General features: G+C 39.4%; 1 protein-coding gene across 2 annotated transcripts in view; it reads left to right on the forward strand.

The window, feature by feature from the left end:
- TBC1D19 (TBC1 domain family member 19) overlaps positions 1-19,469 on the forward strand; it is a 107,065-nt gene extending 87,596 nt beyond the window's left edge. For both annotated transcript variants that reach the window (XM_040965834.1, XM_040965835.1), the window contains 6 exons: positions 472-504; positions 5,872-5,981; positions 8,413-8,504; positions 12,493-12,608; positions 18,227-18,297; positions 19,266-19,469. In XM_040965834.1, the coding sequence (XP_040821768.1) occupies positions 472-504; positions 5,872-5,981; positions 8,413-8,504; positions 12,493-12,608; positions 18,227-18,297; positions 19,266-19,340 (497 nt within the window). In that variant the 3' untranslated portion in view covers positions 19,341-19,469. The remainder of the gene's footprint in view (positions 1-471; positions 505-5,871; positions 5,982-8,412; positions 8,505-12,492; positions 12,609-18,226; positions 18,298-19,265) is intronic.
- Positions 19,470-20,119: the final 650 nt, after the last annotated feature.

The following is a 20,119-nucleotide window of genomic DNA, read 5'->3' on the forward strand; positions in this document are numbered from 1 at the left end:
TGAAGATGTTTGACATACCAAGTTAGGCTTTGAGAATTTAGTTGAAAATTATCTGTACTTATCGGCGTTAATTCTTGCCAAAGATTATATGAACTCATTCCAAATTCCGATCAGTAGTTCTCTTAAACCACCTCCTATGGTGTCTTAGTAGAGTTTCCTGGTATTTTCAAGAAATGCCTTTGAGCAGATTGGATTCGAAGGTACATAACAAAGTTGTAACCTTGTTTTTCTATATACAAAGTTGTATTTTTTCTAGCATTATTAATAAAAAAGTTAACTGGGTAGATATGTGGACATTTGTAATTAGCTTTTCTAAGGTATTAAAAACACCTTTTATTATTGCCATCACTAAGTTTTCTGGCAGTCGTGAACAAAATTCATGGAAAAAGTGGGAAATCTTTCTTCTATTATCAGTTCTAATCTTTTAACGTTTACCTAATATTCAAGGGAAATATTACTTTTATCTTTTAGGTGTCATCCCTTTTCATGGATTTTCAATGTATGGTAAGTTCATTGTTTTCTTGTAATTTGGAAAATTAAATATAAAAATCACACTTTGTGTTACTTCAATCACATACTTAACAGATTTTTATTAATATTTTAGGGCATTGTGTTTACTATTTTCGCTTATGTCCAATTTTTTTAATTTAAAAAATTAGGGTAATTGTTAGCATAATTGTTCAAGTGATTATGGTTTGATAAATTAGAACATATTGTGAAAGTTACTGTGGCTTATCCTATTACAAGCCAATGGAATGGAGTTCTACCTTAATATTTAACTCCAATTAGTGAGAAATCAAATTGTTTGGCCTGCTGAATGAATTCTGAGTCTCTTTAAAAAAGCAGCAAGTCAGACAGAAGGTGAAGGGTTAAGATGAAGCTCGTGATTTCTCAGTGATTGCGGGATGCGTAGCAACAAAAGCATGCAGGATCCGTTATCCTGAGGAGGAAAAGGCCTGTGTAAGCTTGGGAGCTCTGCATGCCTTCTGGGGCTCACCCCTTAATGAGCAATGCAAGAAAAGCACAATAAAGATTGGAGACTGGAAGAATGCTATGCACCCTAACATGACTTAATTTTTAAATTTTAAAATTTTTGTGTGTTATGTATAAATTTGTTAAAGGATGGCATTCCCATTTTTCCCCCTACCTTTAAGAATAAACAGAAGCATGTTGGTGTTTTGCATCAGCAATTAAATTAACCTTTTCTTTGTAAGAAACAGCTCAGTGTTCAACATCAGATAGTTATGGTAAATGACATAAAACTTTCAGAGCTAGTGTACAAGTTGCTTCTCACTCATGGAGTTACTTGTGTATACTGGTGCCATTGATTTATGTTCATTAATTTTGTATCCAGCTACCCTGCCAAATTCTCTTAAGAGTTCCAATAGTCTCTCAGTTGAGCCTTATGGTTCTCCTATGTAGAGAATCATGTCATTTGCAAACAGGGAGAACTTTAATTCCTCGTTTCCAGTTTGAATTCCTTTCATTTCTTTGTATTGCCTAATAGCAGGAGCTGATTTAGTTTGACATCCACCAGAATTATCTGCCTGGGAGCCAGCACAATGGCTCAACTGACTAATCCTCCATCTCCAGGCATGGCATCTTATATCTGCACTGGTTCATATCCTGGCTGTTCCACTTTCCATCTAGTTCCCTACTTATGGCCTGGGAAAGCAGCAGAAGATGGCTCAAAGCCTTGAGATCCTGCACCATGCATGGGAGACCTAGAGGAAACTCCTAGCTCCTGGCTTCACTTCAGCTCAACTCTGGCTGCCAGGCATTTCAGGAGTGAACCAGCAGATGAAAGATTTTTCTCTCTGTTTCTCCTTTTCTTTGCTCATCTGCCTTTTCAATGAAAATAGATAAATCTTTTTTTTTAATTTTACTTCTTTTTATTATTATCATTTTATGATACAGTTCCATAGGCCCTGGAATGCCCTTATCCCCTCCCCATTTCCCCCCTACTCACTGAGTTCCCCTGTATCATTACTATAGTATAGTTCTTCTTCATACACAGTCATATGTCCATCATTGCAGACATTGACAATGGCAGAGTGTCCAGCATCCTGTTGTCAAGATATGCTTAACAGTTTCACTGGGAATCCATTTTTAGTCTGCAAATAGAGATGCATACTGCATTGTATCCTCACATCTGGACATGATAGTCTCCATTAAACAGCTATTGCACACACCCCTAAATGAAAAGCCACAATACAAAATCAACAGAGGAAGAAAAATAGAAATTTACAGTGCTATGAAGTTAAATAACATGCTACTGGATATGATAGTCTCCATTACACAGTTACTATGCATCCCCTTAAATGAAAAGCCACAAAACAAAATCAACAACAGGAAGAAAAAAGAAATTAACAACACCATGAAGTTAGTAGCATACTACTGAGTGACTAATGTGTTGCTGAAGAAATGAAAAAGAAAATCAAGAACCTTCTTGAAAATGATGCTATTGTATGATCTATGAGTCACTGAGGAATTTAATCAGAAGAAAGTGTTTTGAAGAGATCAAACTAACAGAAAAAATCAAAATAGATGAGATACAGTTTTCACTGATCGTTGTTGGTGAGATATGTCTCCTGTAGGCAACAAATAGATGAGTTTTGTTTTTTAATCCAGTCTACTAATTTATGACATTTGATTGATGTGTTTAAGCCGTTTACATTCAGGAATAATATAAATGGGTGGTAATTTGGTCCTGTCATTTTAGTAATGGGTTGTTAATTGATTTAGTTTTCTGTTTTTATTTTACTAGGACGTTCTTCACATTTGCCTTTGGTTTTGTTAGGCATTATTCCTTTTCTGTGACAAGAAAATATCTTTAAGTATCATTTGTAGGGCAGGTTTAGAAGAGGCATATTAACTTCTCTGGACTGTGGAAGAATTTTATTTCATTGTCAAAGACGAAAGAAAAGTTTTGCTGGGTACATTATCCTAGGCCAACAATTTTTTGCTTTTGGAATCTGGAATATGTCACTCCATTCTCTGCCTGTAGAGTTTCCTGTGAGAGGTCCCCTGTGAGTTTAATTGGCATGCCTTTATATGTCAGTTGTTTTTTTTCACGTTCACATTTAAGGATCTTTTCCTTATGTTCGATTGAAGAGAGCTTGATGATCATGTGTCGTGGTGAAGATCACTTTTGGTCAAGCCTGGTGGGAGTTCTGTGCCCCTCCTGGATCTTGTTTCCCAATTCTTTCTCCAGATCAGGGAAATTTTCCCTTACTATTTCATTGAATACATTTGTAAACCCAGCTTCTCCTTCTGCACCTTCTGGGACTCCCATAACTCTTATATTTGGCCTTTTAGTAGTGTCTTTCAATTCTTGAATACTTTTTTTGGCCTGGTCCGGCTCTGCTTCTAGCTTTTTGTCTGTTTCTCCCCGGCGACAGGAAATATCTTCTAATTTTGAGAGTCTTTCTTCTGCCTGTTTCATTCTATTTTGGAAACTCTCCACTGTACTTGTAATTTACTCCACTGTGTTCTCCATTTCTGATGTATCATCTTTCATTTGATTCATTTCCTGTGTAACATATTCCTTAAATTCCTTGAATGCCTGCTTTATGTGCTTCTTGTTGTTGATAAGAAGTTTTATAACAAGGGTTTTGAATTCTGTATCCCCCATTTTCTCGATGTCTTCCTCTGAGGTTGGCAAAGGATTTTGCTCCTTTGCAGGGGAATCTTCAGTGATATTTATTGTGCCTCTGTCTCTTCTTTTGTCCTTGGTCATTGTACTTCTGGTTATCGAAGTTATTTTTTATTTGGGGCAGATTTCTAAGCTCTGTTACCCACAGGTGTACAGTTCAATTTTACTTATTGCAGTTGGTACATGGCTCTTTGTTTGCAGTCGTTTGTACCACTCCCTCCAGCAAGTTCCAGGTCTGGGTTCTTATGTTAGATTTCCACAAAGAACTCCATAGCCCCAGCTCCTGGCTCACCACTCTGCACCTCCTGTGATACCATGCTGAGGCTGCACCGTTGTCTGTGCAACCTTTCTCCCACTTCTGGTTGGAGCAGATTCCAGGATTAGGGAGACACCAAGTGTCCCATACAGTTAAGTTGTTGTTGGTACTGATCTTGTTGGAACCTGTTGACCATTAGATCTGAGGGCCACACAGATGTATTTTGACCTGTATGATGCCATATTTGGTAGTTTTTCCCTGCAGGACCAGTGCAATGCACTGAGCTCTTAGGTTTTGCCAAGTTCAGCTCATGCCCAGGTTACTTTTGTCCCTGCAGTCTTAAATTCTTTGCCACACTACATGTAATGGTACCTGATAGGCCACTACTAGAGTTCTTGATCTGCTGGCCATCAAGTCTGAGGACTACCTGGACCTGTCTTGGGTGGAATCTATAGGATGCCACATTGTTGGAGTTTGCTGAACCAGAAATGAGTTCACTCCCAGCTCACTGTATGCACAGTACTGTCCATAGCCCTTGCCTCCTTAAACAAAATGGTACCCAATATAACTCAAGGGGGTGGACTGAGCTGTGAAATCCATGCTGTTCCCGCACCATCTGTCTGGGATCTGCTGCTCTGTCTCTGCTCCTGGTCAATGCAAACAGACCAGCAGGATGAGCAGCTCCTTTTCACCTCCTGAGCTCCGAGTGAATGCCCCTTCCCACCTGGTTGCAGGTGTAGCTCTGGCTGCAGGTGCAATTCAGATCGCTGTTTAATGAATGCCACTAGGATATTGGTCACTGCAACACCACACCATTGTGTCTGCTGCTTTCCTGTGTCCTTCAGTCTCCAGGTCCTCCTCTGCTGTCATTCTGTCCTCTCTTGTTTTCTGGAATGTGCCCTCTTTGCTTCATACTGGCTAATATTTCTCCATTTGTTTAAATGTGTCTTTACCCTATTCCGCCATCTTGATTCTCTGAAAATAGATAAATCTTTAAAAAAAAAAGTATCTTCCTGAAGGTTGTTTTATTTTAGGTTGATGAAAACTGTCTTGGTTCATATGGAGATAGGCCAGAATATACCCATAATGCAATACTGATTCTTGACCTTTTTAAAATATTGACTTTATGGAAGACTACAATTCCAAAAGCTAATCACAAATCATCTTATAATGTAAATACCTGAATCCCCAAATTAAAAATTCAAAAAGTGACCAAGTCCTTTGTGGGCCAAGTAAAACTGAATTGTCTGCCACTTTCTTAATGCTTCAGTTTAAAAAGAGACTTGATTTTACGTAGTTTTCTAAAATTACTTTGAACTTTCAGCATCCTTATATTTTTCCTTTATATCATTTCTAGTCTAGAATGCCTCCTTTGTTCATGCTGAGAAAAGTCAAACTTAAACACGTGGAGTTTATTTGAATTATTAGAAAGAGCAACATCTAAAACCCCTTTGTCAAAATAGATGTTCCAGGTTCCTGGAGAGGTGTTTTGTCTTCAGTGTTTCCTCAGTAGAGAATGCTGATTTAGGTTTTATATTATTTGCTCTTCCACATCTCTGCATGTTACCATGAGATATACTTGTACATACCCAGTAATACACAGATTATGTGTCATTCTGACTTGATTTAGAAGCTAGGTCAGTTACTGAGTAACATTTTTGCATCTCTATTCCAGCAAGTACTAAATTGGCCCCCCTAAAAAAGTTCTGTTTTTGATACCATTACAATTTTATTCTCTAAAAAAACACTCCTATACAGTGTATAATTTGCCCCTCTCTTTATGATATTTAGTGGCTGTTTGAACTTTTTATATGTAGATATTCTTTTCCAAATTAAAAAATTATCTATAATTCTAAACTTATCTATGAATGTCTATGATCACAATAAACTAATTTATTTTTGATATTTCACAAACTTTAAATTTAGCAATGTTACACTAGTATCCCTTTTTCTCTTGCAGTCGCACCACTTTGTTTTCTGTACCACGAGCCTTACAAATTGTATCAGATTTTCCGGGAGATGTATGTGCGCTTTTTCTTCAGGCTCCATTCCATCTCTTCTCATCCTTCTGTAAGTTCAAGGAAAATTGAATCAAATCCAACTCTATTCCGCTCTTTCTTTCCCTTCAGAAAAAGTCGCCTACCAATTAGGTTACAGAGAATAAAATTTAATTTGTCATGCCAGGCAGCATGTTTTAAATGATAATGGAAAAGAAAATGCTTAAATATTCTATTATTAAGGAGAAAAAGTCTCTTATCAACTAGCTATAAATTATTTCATATGTTTAAGAGAAAAAAATAGATAGTATGGGTTATTGTCCCCGATGAAGATGCCTGCCTTCTTGACTGACGTCCCCCTTCATGAAATGAGATTTATATTTTCTAAAGAGCTGAATGTTACTGATTGATTCTTAGCAGGTGCTCAGAAAGGAGATGACTGTTGCAAAAAGAAGAAGGGCCTTGTTATTGATGTTATGGATGCTATACTTGTGATCATCAAAGTCTCTGTTAGTGACAACCAAGCATCTATTCATTAGTTGTTTTTCAGTTTTTTGTTTGGCTAATTATCAGTGCCTTTTGCAGTTATTCAATGCAAAGTTCTTCAATATAAGAATCAAGGAAAACAGGTTGAACATTGTATTTGTTTTATTTTGACTGTTCCCTTATCATATCTTTTGCTTTTTCATTTTTCCACAAGCCTGAGTAAAGGCAGAGTTTCTTTCAGTTTTACTGTGAACATGCTCTGGTCCGCTTCTGGTTAAGCTGACTACTTCTCTAGGAGGCCTGTTCAGTGGAAATGGATGTCATGGCTACTAGATTTTTCAAAAGAGAAGACCATACTACTGCTACTAAATTTAATAACTGTTCTTTATTCCCCCACCCCAGTGTAATCCTATGCATCCTATCGCACTTACCCTAGTCTTCAGTTCTAGTTAGTTGCTAGCGAAAGCTGGAACTAACATTTCCAGAATGTTACAGATTAAATAAAGCACCAGGAATTATTTTGAGTTTCTTCTCTCTCCAAGAATTCTTACATTAATATTTAACCTAAAATTATCTGAAATATTAGCAATAATATTAATCCTTCTGCATTCTACTATCTTATCCTTGGGAACAGATTTCAGACTTTTGAATTTAACATGCTGTGCCATTTTATATATCAACATTTTTAAGAGCACACCAGGTGCGGTGCCCGGCTCAGTAGCCTAGTAACTAAAAAGTCCTTTCCTTACATTCACCGAGATCCCATATGGGCGCCAGTTCTAGTCCCGGCAGCCCTGCTTTCCATCCAGCTCACAGCTTGTAGCCTGGGAAAACAGTTGAGGATGGCCTGAAGGCTTGAGACCTGGTACCCACATGGGAGACCCAGAAGAGGCTCCAGGCTCCTGGGTTCAGATCATCTCAGCCCCAGCCATTGCAGCCACTTGGGGAGTGAGTCAGCAGACAGAAAATCTTCCTCATTGACTTGCCTCCTCTCTGTATATCTGCCTTTCCAATAAAAGCAAATAAATCTTAAAAAAAAAAAAAAAAAAGAAGAAAGAAAAAGAAGAGCACACCAGGTGTTCTCCTGACACAGTGAGCTAGAAGCTGGCACGAGGCAGTTCTGGATAGTTCTTCTCTGTCTCCAAGCCGGCCCTGAGGTGTCCTTTTCAGATAATTCATTGGCCCAGAACTCCTCCGCACTTTCCTTGCACAATTGAATCAAGATCTGTAAGTGGTCATCTCCTCTTGTGGCTTGCAGCCATGCTGAACTGTCTGAAATCATGGCAGTGTTTTTTCTTCAACAACTCAATAAGTGGATTAAAATTTAAGAAGATCAACCCCCAACCCCACCCAGGATTGCTGAGCTGCAAGAGGGATTTCATTCAGAGTAGTCAAATAACAATGCGCTGGAGAAACCATCTGCTTAAACCCGTTGCTTCTTGTACTTTACAAATAACATCCTTTTAAACAAATAGATTTCAATTAAACAAAGAAGAAGAAAAAAAGCCTTGCTGCCCCTTCCCGATGCACATGTCATGCCGTCAGCCATCTTTTCCTGGGGAGGACTTCAAAGAAAGTTTGAGAAAAACAAATATTTCCCCAGTGGGTGAGGCTGAAGGAGAAAAGATAAATGGAGGGAAAGAGTAAGGAGGACAGCTGTAGCACCAGGGCAATACCTAGACGCTGGGATACAACCGGAAAATAGTCCGATGGCTCAGGCCCAAGTGATATCCACAAATATACAGTTTGCAAAGTGACAGACAATCTGCAAAGTGATATTTCACTCAGACTCTCCAAGTATTGCATGTGGGGGGAGGGGGCTGGGTGCATACTGTGTTACGGAAGTGTCTTGAGTGTGGCAGTTCACAGGGGGAGAAAGGTCATCTTTTAATACAGTCTATGTGTTTCACTCATGCATCTCTTACCAGCTGTTTATGTAAAGGGTGTTTATGTAGATGCCATCTCTCATATTCTATTTGATTCATTTCTATTTCTCTTCTGATTTACTGTTGTCCCAGGGTATTGTGTCGCTCTGTTTGCTGTTTGAAAGTCTTCTTCAAACTTACCTCCCTCAGCTCTTCTATCACTTACGAGAAATCGGGGCTCAACCGTGAGTATTTTTCTCCCTTTATTGCAGGATAATTTCCTGTGAGAAAGCTCTTTTCTCAGCATTTAGAGCACTTACAAAGATTCAGTATTGCTTTGGAGAAATTATGCTATTACATCAATAAAATGATAATTATGAATAAGTAAGTGTAAGGGCATACTAAAAGCATAATAAAGTCTTATATACTGTGATTTCATGGCTAGCACAAGCATCACCAAAGCTATTTAATCACTATTCATAATGAAATGTTTTGTCCAAATTTAAGGGAAATAAATACTTCCAGAGAAATGTGATAATACTTTGTAGGTTGAATTTACCAGAGAACAGCCTATGAAAGCTACATAGGTTAAAGTTGACTATCTCTTGTCAAAGGAAACCAGATTGGCTGTCTACCCATTCTGTATTCTGCGATTTCTCCTTCTAAAAGTTTGAATTTTGTTACTTGATCTCAGAGTGAGCTATAGATGAATACTTGGAGCAGTTCTTGACTTCTGGATTGCTGGTTCTCTCTTTAATAAAAAAAAAATCTAAAGCAACAGAAATCTCTAAATGTTTTATCAGCATTGTATTCCTATCTTTTTGGAGCAACTGGTTTACTCTCTGAAGGAAGGCCTTTTTGAAAAAAAGCATGAACTCTGAAGCTACTGAGGGTGTTCATGGGAAATATAATAATGTAGTATATCTCTTACCAGAATGGAATCCACAGCAGATGGGTGGTGGAGTGGGTGGAAATTTAACCTAGATTCAAATTTCCTTCCAGTTATGCTGTATAATCTTGGCAAAGTTATATAATGCATCTACGTCTCAATTTCTTTATCTTTAAATCAAGATGATTCCTTTTCTTCATTTTAAAAGTCAGATTTCCTACCTCATGAACTGATTTCGAGATGGCATGATTATAGAGCTAAAGATAGGAAGACAGGTACCTCCTCTCTGTAAAGCACCGTGGAATGTCAGACCTCTCAGAAATGCCACTTAGAAAGAATATTTCATGTCGTCCATCAAAAAAGCTGAACTGATACTCCTTCCTTTGGGGCCACTAAATGCCAGAATTCTATTAATAATTAACATTGGAAAATAAGAATGTGACATATATATTTATAATGAACACAAGAACTTTTCATAAGCTTGTTGTAAATTCACTTACTTGTTATTGTGAAATGAGCTTTAAAATATAAAGGATGAAGAAATTCGATTTTTTGCTGGAATCTGGAATTCTTAATTTTTCTAGCCTTTTTATACATTTTAATCACTAAAGAATAAATGTATTTCAATGACAGTAAGCATTCAAATTCTTCTTTAGGAGGAAGTATAGAAATTCTGATTTTAACGTAAATATCATTTGTAAAGCCTTTTGTAAAATAGAAAAAAAATCAATAGAACTGAAAACAGTTCTTTCTATAGACGAAGGAAATTGGTAAGTCTCTGGCCAGAAATAGGGAGAAAAAGAGTGATAATACAAATACTAATCTCGGGCCCGGCGCGGTGGCGCAAGTGGTTAAAGGTCCTCGCCTTGCCCGCCCGGGATCCCATATGGGCGCCGGTTCTAATCCCGGCAGCCCCGCTTCCCTTCCAGCTCCCTGCTTGTGGCCTGGGAAAGCAGTCGAGGACAGCCCAAAGCTTTGGGAACCTGCACCCGCGTGGGAGACCCGGAAGAGGCTCCTGGCTTCGGATCGGCATAGCATCGGCCCGTTGCGCTCACTTGGGGAGTGAATCATCGGACGGAAGATCTTCCTCTCTGTCTCTCCTCTCTGTATATCCGCCTTTCCAATGAAAAAATAATAAAAATAAATCTTTAAAAACAAATACTAATCTCAGCAGTAAGAGTTATTATAAATAACTTTATGTATTTAATAAATATGTAAATAAATAAATAACTTAAGAATTATTATAAATAACTTTATGTCAAATTTAGATATGTACAGGTTACCAAAGCAAACTCAAGAAGCATTAAAGCTAATTTTACATCTTAAAAAAATCAGATGAAAAACCTTCCAGAGCAGATACTGAGGTATGCTGGGTTAAGGCACAGTTTGAATGTATGTATCTCGTATCAGCATATCAAAGCATTGGTTTGCATGCTGGCTTCTGTGCCTCTAATTCCAGCCCTCAGCTAACACATCTGGGAAAGTAGTGGAAAAAGGACCAAGCACTTGTGCCCTTGCCACCTATCTGGGATATTAGGATGGAGTTTCTGGCTCCTGGCTAAAGTCTGTCTCAGCCCTGGCTGTTGCTATCATTTGGGGAGTAAATCAGGTAACAGAAAATTGCACTCACTCTCTCTCTCTCTCTCCCTCTCTCTCTTTCTTGTATCGGCACTATGGCTTAAATGTACACTTTTAGATTAGAACAATCATTATCAAATACTGAGAAATTTCTGAAACTCAGGAATCTTTTTCAGTCTTTAGAAAATTGGTACAATGACACTAAAGACAATTTTTGAATCCCTTTTTCTCTTTTAACAGAATAGCAATGGCATCTATTGACATAAAGTTATAATATTTCCATCACAGAATTTGGCTAGCACCTCCCAAAGTCAGTCATGTCATTTGTAGATGCTTATAGACAACACAGGCATGTGGAAAGCTAGTTGTCAAGATACCAGAACCCCAAATCTCATTTCCTGATTTTTAGAGATAAACTGTAATAAGAGTGCTAGGTGCCATGGCCCAGTGGATAAATCCTTGCCTTCCATGTGCCAGGATCCCAAAGAGGTACTGGCTCATGTCCCGGCTGCTCCACTGCCCATCCAGTTCCCAGCTTGTGGCCTGGGAAAGCAGTCACGGATGGCCCAAAGCCTTGAGACACTGCACGCATGTGGGAGACCTGGAGGAAGTTCCTGGCTCCTGGCTTCGGATCGGCTCAGCTCCAGCCATTGTGGCCACTTGGGGAATGAACCAGTGGATAGAAGATCTTCCTCTCTGTCTCTCCTCCTTTCCATATATATCTGCCTTTCCAATAAAAATAAATCTTTTTAAAAACTGCTATTAGAATATAAGCAAATTATTAGTAGTGGAATCTCATATATCTTAGAAACTTTTGTTTTTAGCAAAATGGAATTAAACTTAATTTTTTGGTTGATCATTCATAGTTCTGATATCTTCCTTATTAAAATGATTAATTGATTTTAGGTCAGATGCCCAACCCTAATGTATCTAATAGCTTAAAATGATTTGTCTTTGTTCATTTTACTATTTTATTTTATTCATTCTACTTAACAGTTTTTCTGACATATAGGAATGTAAGAATTGGAAATATGAAATTATAGAAGTGATTAAAATTCAAATTACAGGTTATCGTGCCTTACCTGAAATTGTTACAAATATTAGAAGATGAGCTCATTGCTGACTAATCATTGTATGTTCCAAAAGACCCAGTGGAGATGAGAGCGCTGTGGTGCAGCTGATAGAGGCACTGCTTCTGACAGTGGCATCCTGGGATCAGAGCTCACATTCGTGTCCAGAGGCTCTGCTTCTGATTCAGCTCCCTGTTAAATGTACCTGGGGTGCTCAGGCCCTGCCACTTGCTCAGGAGGCCCGGATGGAGGCCCAGCCTCTTGGCTTTAGCCTGGCTCAACCCCAACCTTTGTAACCCCTTGGGAAGTGAACCAGCAGATGGGAGATTCTATCTATCTATCTATCTATCTATCTATCTATCTATCTATCTACCTACCTACCTACCTACCTACTTATTGATCACTTTGCCTTTCAAACAAACCAATACATCTTAAGCGTGATACAGAAAGGAATTTTATAAAGAGCAAAACTCAGCAGTGATCATATGTAATTCTGCTTCATACTTTTGGACCATCTTAAGCACTCAAAGTTTCTCACTGCTGTGCTTTTGTAGCGTTGGGGGAAATGCGTGAGTTTTAAATGCCTTAGTGGCTTCCAAGGTTCTCAAAGCACAGTAGTTGGATTCTTCTGATATTGCCTTTCTGATAGGAAAAATTCTAGTGGTGTAATTAATTTTTATTTTTCTTTGCTTGCAGACTTCGCATATCATTTAAATGGATGGCTCGTGCCTTCTCTGGATATTTAGCTACAGATCAACTTTTGCTTTTGTGGGACAGAATCTTAGGATATAACTCTTTGGAAATTCTTGCTGGTAAGGCTCGATTACTTCTTTGTAAAATACATGCCCTCTCCGAAGCAAGATCCTTCTCTTTCCTAAAATCACGGTCTGTGTTCTGACTCGACAGTTGTTACTTTTTTTTTTCTTTATGAACAGAAACTGGAGTACGCGTTCTCATTTTTAATTTGTTAATGTTTAATAGATTTGTCGGACTTGGAAATCAGCATTAAGGCTGCACAATGTGACACTTTTTCCTAAGCTCGACCTGGCATCCCTAGGCTTTCTTCTTGGTTCCCTGGGAAGTCCGTTTCCCCTTCCCATCCCCGCCCTTCAAGTTATCTTCCCTTCTTACTCTTCCCTGCCCCTTCTCTCCAGCCACAGCTGCTGTATCCAGCATCCTGGGAAATCTGCAGCAAAGTGTGGCTATATTTCTGTCCAACTCCAGGCTCTCCGCAATGTGTTGCCATTTGTTCTTTGCCTATTGCAGCTGTAGTGGTTGATGCAATTGGAGTGAATTTATTCAAGGCATGGCTCCGCTCGTCATTCCAGCGTCCAGGTGTGCACTGGAAGGTGGCCGGTGATTACTCTAGTCCTTGAATCTCTGCCCCCCTGTGGGATACCTGGAGTGAATTTCCTGCTCCTGGCTTCAGTCTGGCCTAGTGCAGCTCAGCCTTAGCTGGTGCAGCCATTGGTAGAATGAACCAGCAACTAGAACGTCTTTGTCTCTGCCCCTGTCTTTCTCTGTCTCTTTGCCTTCCAAATAAATAAATAAATAAAATTTTCTTTAACAACGTTCTCCTTTTTGCTAAACTTTCTGATTTCTGCCCTGGGGTTGTGTTTCTCCCCTCCCCGCTCTTTTTCATTTCATCACATATTTCATGGAAAAAGCAGCAGTGAGCCATGGTTCCCGTCAAGGAGCAGAGTTCTCCTGGCATCAGTTACCGTAGTCTCACTTGCAGCAGGTGCATTTGCACTCTGAATTTGCCATTGCCAGTACAGGCAGAGGAGCCGCCAGTGGCACAGAAACAAATGGGGTCCATTTCTGGTGTGCTAAGATCAGAGGTTTGAGACATGAGGCCAAGTGGCTGCTGGGTGGGCAGAAGACCCTGTGGTTTCTGCTCTGAAGTATTTTCTCAGGCTGAAGAAAATACATCCTCTCTTTTTCAGGAAGCCACACAGTCACCTGTCATTTAATAATTAGAGAGTTCATACAACAGATACACACCAAAAGCAACTGAAGGATAAGACAAAGGGAACCGATTTCTTATTAATTATATTATTTTGCTTCCCGTATACACAACAGAAATGGATACATTTATCAAAGCACAGGTGCATCGCCTATGGGACTGTTTGGCCTTGTGTCCCCATTCGATCTGTTTCTGACCCTCGTCTCCTGCTGATATGCAGGTGATGGCTGAAGTGCTGTGGTCCCTCCCCATCCGGGGAAGAAGTTGGGATTGAGTTCCACACTCTTGGCTTCCACCTGGCTCAGCCCTAACCGCTGTGGGCTTTTGTGAGCTAAACCAGCAGATGAGACTCCATCTCTCCGCCTTCCAAGTAAAAGTAAAGAGCTAAATATTTTTAAAACTCAGATTGAGAAGAAAGATACCAGGAGTTTTTAAAAACATCAGTCAGTGACATCTTTGATTACCCCCAAAATAACTGGGCCTCACAGGACTTTATTACTTAATTTTCCCTTTTGAAATGCCACCTAATTTTTGTAGACATCTCAGACTTCAAGAGTATGTTACAGGCCCAGCAATGTAGCCAGGCAGCAAAAGTTCTCACCTTTCATACATCAGGATCCCACATGAGTGCTGGATTGTGTCCTGGATACTCTGCTTCTCTCCCAGCTCCCTGCTTGTGGCCTGGGAAGGCAGTAGAGGACAGCCCAAAGCCTTGGGACCCTGCACCCTCATTGCACTTCCTGGCTCCTGGCTTTCAATCAGCTCAGCTCTGGTCATTGTGGCCGCTTGGGGAGTGAACCGTTGGATGGAAGATCTTCCTCTCTTTCCCTCCTTCTCTCTCTGTATCTGACACTCCAGTAAAAAATAAATAAATCTTAAAAAAAAAGAGAGAGAATGCGTTACTAGGATATCTGGGGAATCCCCAAACTGTAGTCTTCCTCAGTTAGGTATTATTTCCACCAAGAGGTTATATTTATTTTATTTATTTTATTTTCCTCAAAGAGGTGATTTCATAACCCTATCAGTTTATAGTAAGAAAACACTGCCAAATGTTCTACTCTCCACATATTGTTGTAAACACCCATAGCTATTATTTCAATTTCCTGGCAATCTCAAACACCTACTCCACCCTCTTTTATTGATTTTTATTTCCTTGAGAGGCAGAGACACAGAGCTCCCATCTGCTGGTTCACGTCCCTTAATTTCCCCAGTGGCCAGGGCTGGGCCGGGGCAAAGCTGAGAGCCAGGAACTGAGTGGGTAGTGAGAGCCAGCCTTTTGAGCCATCACCTGCTGACTCCCAGGTACAAATGAACAGGAAGCTACAATCAAGGACAAATCCAGGAATGGAACTCAAGCACTCTGATATGGGCTGCAGCCCTCCTAAGTGGTGTCTTAATTGCTGGTGCCAAACCCAGCACTGCAACTTTTGGAAACATTTCTGACCAGAAGTGTTCAAGCCCGTGTTTGAATGCTTCAGCGTTGAATAATCCTCACCTTACTATGAAGCTTATTTCATTTCTGGTTAATATTGTTAAAATGTGTCAAGCTTTTTCTACCCTCCCAAGCTGCCTCTCCCCCAAATCCTCTGTTTTTCAGGTTAAGTAGCTTTGTTGTCTGCTACTGTTTTTCAAGTGACAGGAGTTTAGACTTTCTATCTAATTAACTCTCCCTTGGGAATTCCAGAAATTTTGCAGAGTAGTGTAAATTCCATTGGGTATCATTTGAAGAAGACAACAGAGCATATTAAAGAGTGAAATAAAAAATAAAAATTGGCTTCCTGTCAACCGAAGAAGCAAGAGGCTTTATACTTGAAAGAAATGTTGAATTATAATACCTCTCAGACTTGTCTCATTCTGTGCCTTTTAACCCCTTACCAAGCTAAAAGAAAGCAGAAATGAGTGCATGTTGAATACTATGTGTGCTGTAAGGCTGGAATGTTGCCACTTGGGACAGAGTTACTGACAGATAGGTAAAAGTGACATACACCCTGCTGTGAGCACCTACTCCCTGGATGCTTCCTAAGAATCAACCAGGAAGAATTCTACAACATCTAGAGCTGAAACTAGATTAAAGGCAGCTTCCCTACCATGAAATTCATACAAAAGCCATGTGGTCATTCCATGAAGATGTGTAGCTATGAAATTTGATTATTTCATGTATTGTGGTAATGAATATTTTGGTACCAGCTTTTTTGATCAAGTGAATTATTGTCAAAACTTTCTGAATAAATACCACCAGCTTTCACTGTGAATTGGAGCCTTTTGAGGAATAATATAAAGTAAAGGTGTCTTCATTACCTTCATGTTCATGATAGTGCTGCTTCAGCTTAAAGTGTTGAGAACAGGTGAGAAGACAAAAAATAATTAGAGTTTTTACATTTTATGTGTGAGTCTGTTGAAAATAACCCAAAATACAGACCTTTTCTCTTGGGCGAACAAACCTATTCTGTGGGAGGGTTGGGCAAACCAAACATGAAGCATCAGAAAGGAACTTCTGTGATGTGACACCAAGATAAATAAGGGCTATGAGCACACAGACCTTCGGGGTATTTTGGATGCTGAGGTCAATTAGTGCACTGCTCCTTCTCCCCTACTGCCCATTCTACCTTTGGGAAATGAGCTTCCTGCTACCTGAAACTCTTTCCTGCTACAAGATAAAATTTGTCCATCCTACTGTTGGCAACTCTTTCAGTTGTACACAAAAAAAGGAAATAGGGTTTGTAGTCCTTAGGTTCTAAAATGTCTCCATTGTACAAAATATGGTTCCAGATATTGGGAAGCTGAAAAGCATTGCTGCTCCACAGGAATTGTTTGCTTGATACTCTTCTAAACATAATGTGCAATGGCTTAAAAATACTTGAGTTACTTCTTGTCGACCAGAGAGTAAATTCTTTGCCCCAGACAGCTGATAGCCCTTATTATAAGCTGAACAAACCCAGATTATTGGCTTTGTAGATTTTGTTAAAACACTGCCTACCATCTACTTTTTTCCTCCAGAATTTTCTTCTTTAACGGTTTCTGTTGCTTTTGCCCCAGACCATCCAAACTCTCTGGTCCTTTAGAAAAGTGCCTTGTGCTTCTCACTTGGTGGTTACAAGCTGCCTTCCTCTAGAGAAGGGAAGAACCCTGCCTCCTAACTTCTGCTCCACAGGCACAGTCACCTATTCCGCATGCCTTAGCTCAGCCCCAGAAAAACCATTCTGACAGACAGCTCGCCTCTTGTTGCTTCAGAAGGCACATAGAGATTGATGGCAGGGATGAGCCACTAATGCTTTTCGCCTTCAAAGAAGTCATCACATGGTGGTTAGATGCCTAGTTGCCAGAGCTGGAGTTGGGGGTTGGCTATTTGCCACCTGTTTGAATGTGCCATCTGACTCACTGTGCCACAGTTGCTGCTTTAGTAAGATTGTGCTAATAATAGTACCTAGGTCTTAGCATTAGCACTATTACTATTATTATTCTTACAATGAAAATTGTATGTTTGCCTTAGCTATGCAGTAAATCGAGAGCCATTCTTCTAAGTAATTCTGAATAATTTGTAATTATTTGTTTCCTCAATTTCAACTACTTGTCAGGTGGGGAATGTGTTATCATCACTGGTGATGGACGCAAAGGGAGCATTGGGGGAGTCAGGAGTTATCCCAGACAGTGCCGTCTCCTCTGAAGAACACCTCCTCTCACTCAGGTCCCTCTGTTTTTTGACTCACTCCCTCACATGGAAGTGTTTATGGCAGTCTACTTATTAAGCCAAATGTTGCATTCTGGCATTATTTTTTTCATATGTTGAGTGGAAACCATAATCCAAACATTAGTTCCTGCTGGATATGTATTATTAACCTTCAAAATATTCTAGGGTAGTCTTTTTGACAAAGTTTCAGCTTTTGCCTGTTACCACCATTGAGACTGGTCCCTTCTCAGCCCTATCCAGTGTGTATCCATTTGTAGCACCCTGTCTTAGAGTCACTGTGAAGTATCACAGTATAAATAGAACAGAATGGCATAAAGTATATTTTTATAAGAGGTCCTATTGCCATGTTTCTTTCAGGACAGCTTGGTACATATGAAGCATATCTATTTTAAAGTGTGGTCTCTGTAATTTTCAGAAGCCTCTCCATTTCTTTAGTGAGAAACACTTGTGTCAAAGAGAACCTTAATTTACAAGACAGTCCGCAGATCTTCATGCCACTGAAAACCTCTCAAAATTTTCATTTTAGCTATGAAAGGACCGTTTCTAGAGATAATTTTGATTAAACCACTGAATTTTCTTTTTCTCAAAACCTTTAGATTCAGTTTGCTTATCCACCAGGCACTGTTCTCTGGAATACCAACTTCCACTGATCCCAGCCCGTAACTCGGAATGTGGGGGTGGCGTCGTGCAGAGTACTCTTTCTGAGGCTCTGGTAGTGACTGTGTGCAGGGCCCATGAGTAGGCCAGCAGTTGACATACTGTGCATTCTTTTCCAGTCCTGGCAGCTGCTGTGTTTGCTTTCCGAGCAGTGAACCTGATGGAGGTGACATCACTGGCTGCAGCTGAAGTAAGCATAAGTTTCCCTGAGAGGGAGATGAAAATAGTTTCCGAGAGGTTTCCAGACTGTCACTTTAGTGCCTGATGCATAGGACGCATGTTATTACTCACAGAGGAATGTTTTAATTTGGGTAGAACCTGTAGGTTTGCAGGTAATTAAATTTACATTAACATTTCACTAATCACTTAAACACAACCTTTTTATGAAGGGTTTATAAATAAGGTAAAGAAATGCAATTACAAGAAGTTAAATAGCTGGTAGTTTTAATAGCAGTTATTGGGGCTTATGTACATTTTCTGGTAAGTCACATGCATGAATTGTGCTTATAGAACAACAATAAAAAAGCTAGTTGTGGGAGCTAAATAGCATGTTATTGGATGATGCACTAGCGGCTCATCGGCCTCTTTGATTGTTCTAAACTGTAAACTAATTATTCATTGCCAATTTATTCATTGGCATAATATATACCTGAAATATGGTTCAATTAAATAGAGCTTACCATATTACTCTTTTTGGTTTTGTTCTCTCTCATTGAAATGTCCATTTTATTCTTAAAATAGCTGCCTGTGGTCTTTGTTTAAAGGGAAGAGGATGTTTATGCCTCTTGCAACTGAATAAACATTAGTTCCATTTGAGAATGATTTCCTGAAGTCAGTTGCTTCTTACACTAAAATAACAAGACTAGGACTCATAATGTACGCTTATTTATAGAAGCAACTTGAAATGTTAGACCTGTTATAAACTCATGCTACCTTGTGTATTTGAAGAAGGCCCAAGGCTGAAGTCCGGGTTATTTTTTGCTGCACGTTGTGGCCTTTTGCACATGTACTACCACTAAACTATCAGCGAGAAGGGGAGTTCTAACTGATAAAAAGATGCAAGACACGGCTGAAGATTTTTAGCGCATGTGTTGATTCCAAACAATAGTTCCTGTATTTCACTTTGCTATTAATAATCCCTTTTGTTTCTTGTTTCAGGCAGTTCTTGCTGACATTTCTACTTTAAAAGTTATGCCTCTTCTTCAGATTTTTTTGTTTGCGACCATCACCTGATCTTCTTCAAGGTCACTGACAACTGACTAGCTTTTTCATTAGAAGATAATCATGAACTATGCAAAGTCTGCATAAAACCAAAATTAAATTTTGCAAAAGCCAATAAAGATCATGTTCTCTCCTCACTTACACCTAAGTAGTTTTTCACTTTTTGAAACAAATAACTCTGCACACCAAATATTGCATTGCATGTGCTGATTTTCAAGAGAAAAGCAATAGATGTGACTTCTGCTAAATTGAGCATACGATAGAAAATTCTGGCTTGTAACAGGCATGTAACAACATATGCAATAAGAACTAAAGATACTATAATAAACTTCCAGAGGTAATGTAGCTTTGTAGGCAATGGCTGTATGTTACTTATAAGTTTTATTCTAGATAATGTAATGTTTTGTTTTATAAATCACCGTTCTCTAAGAACCAGAGATGGGGAGTAAGGTATAAGAACACTTTGGGAACATACTTTTAAGTGAGAATAGATGAGGTCTTCACTATTTTTTATTCACTCATCATGGATTTTCAGATCCTTTCCCATCTTTCCATTTTGTTTCTCCCTTAACTCGATTGGGGAAGGTCAAATATGATTTCCTCCATTTCACGTGTTCTTCTTCATGCTCTGAAAGTCAGAAGAATAATATGCTGCTCTCATCACACGTCTCGACCTTCCTTTTGCCTGGAAGATTTGACGCTGCTGAGACCTGCTGCCAGATCCTGTCATGTTGCAAGTTTACAACTGAACACCCAAGGGAAGGAAGGGCACGTCCACTTGTGCTGAAGCT

Source organism: Ochotona curzoniae, unplaced genomic scaffold (genome assembly GCF_017591425.1).
Source record: "Ochotona curzoniae isolate NIBS_2020 unplaced genomic scaffold, NIBS_Ocur_1.0 scaffold_4505, whole genome shotgun sequence".
NCBI lineage: Eukaryota > Metazoa > Chordata > Mammalia > Lagomorpha > Ochotonidae > Ochotona > Ochotona curzoniae.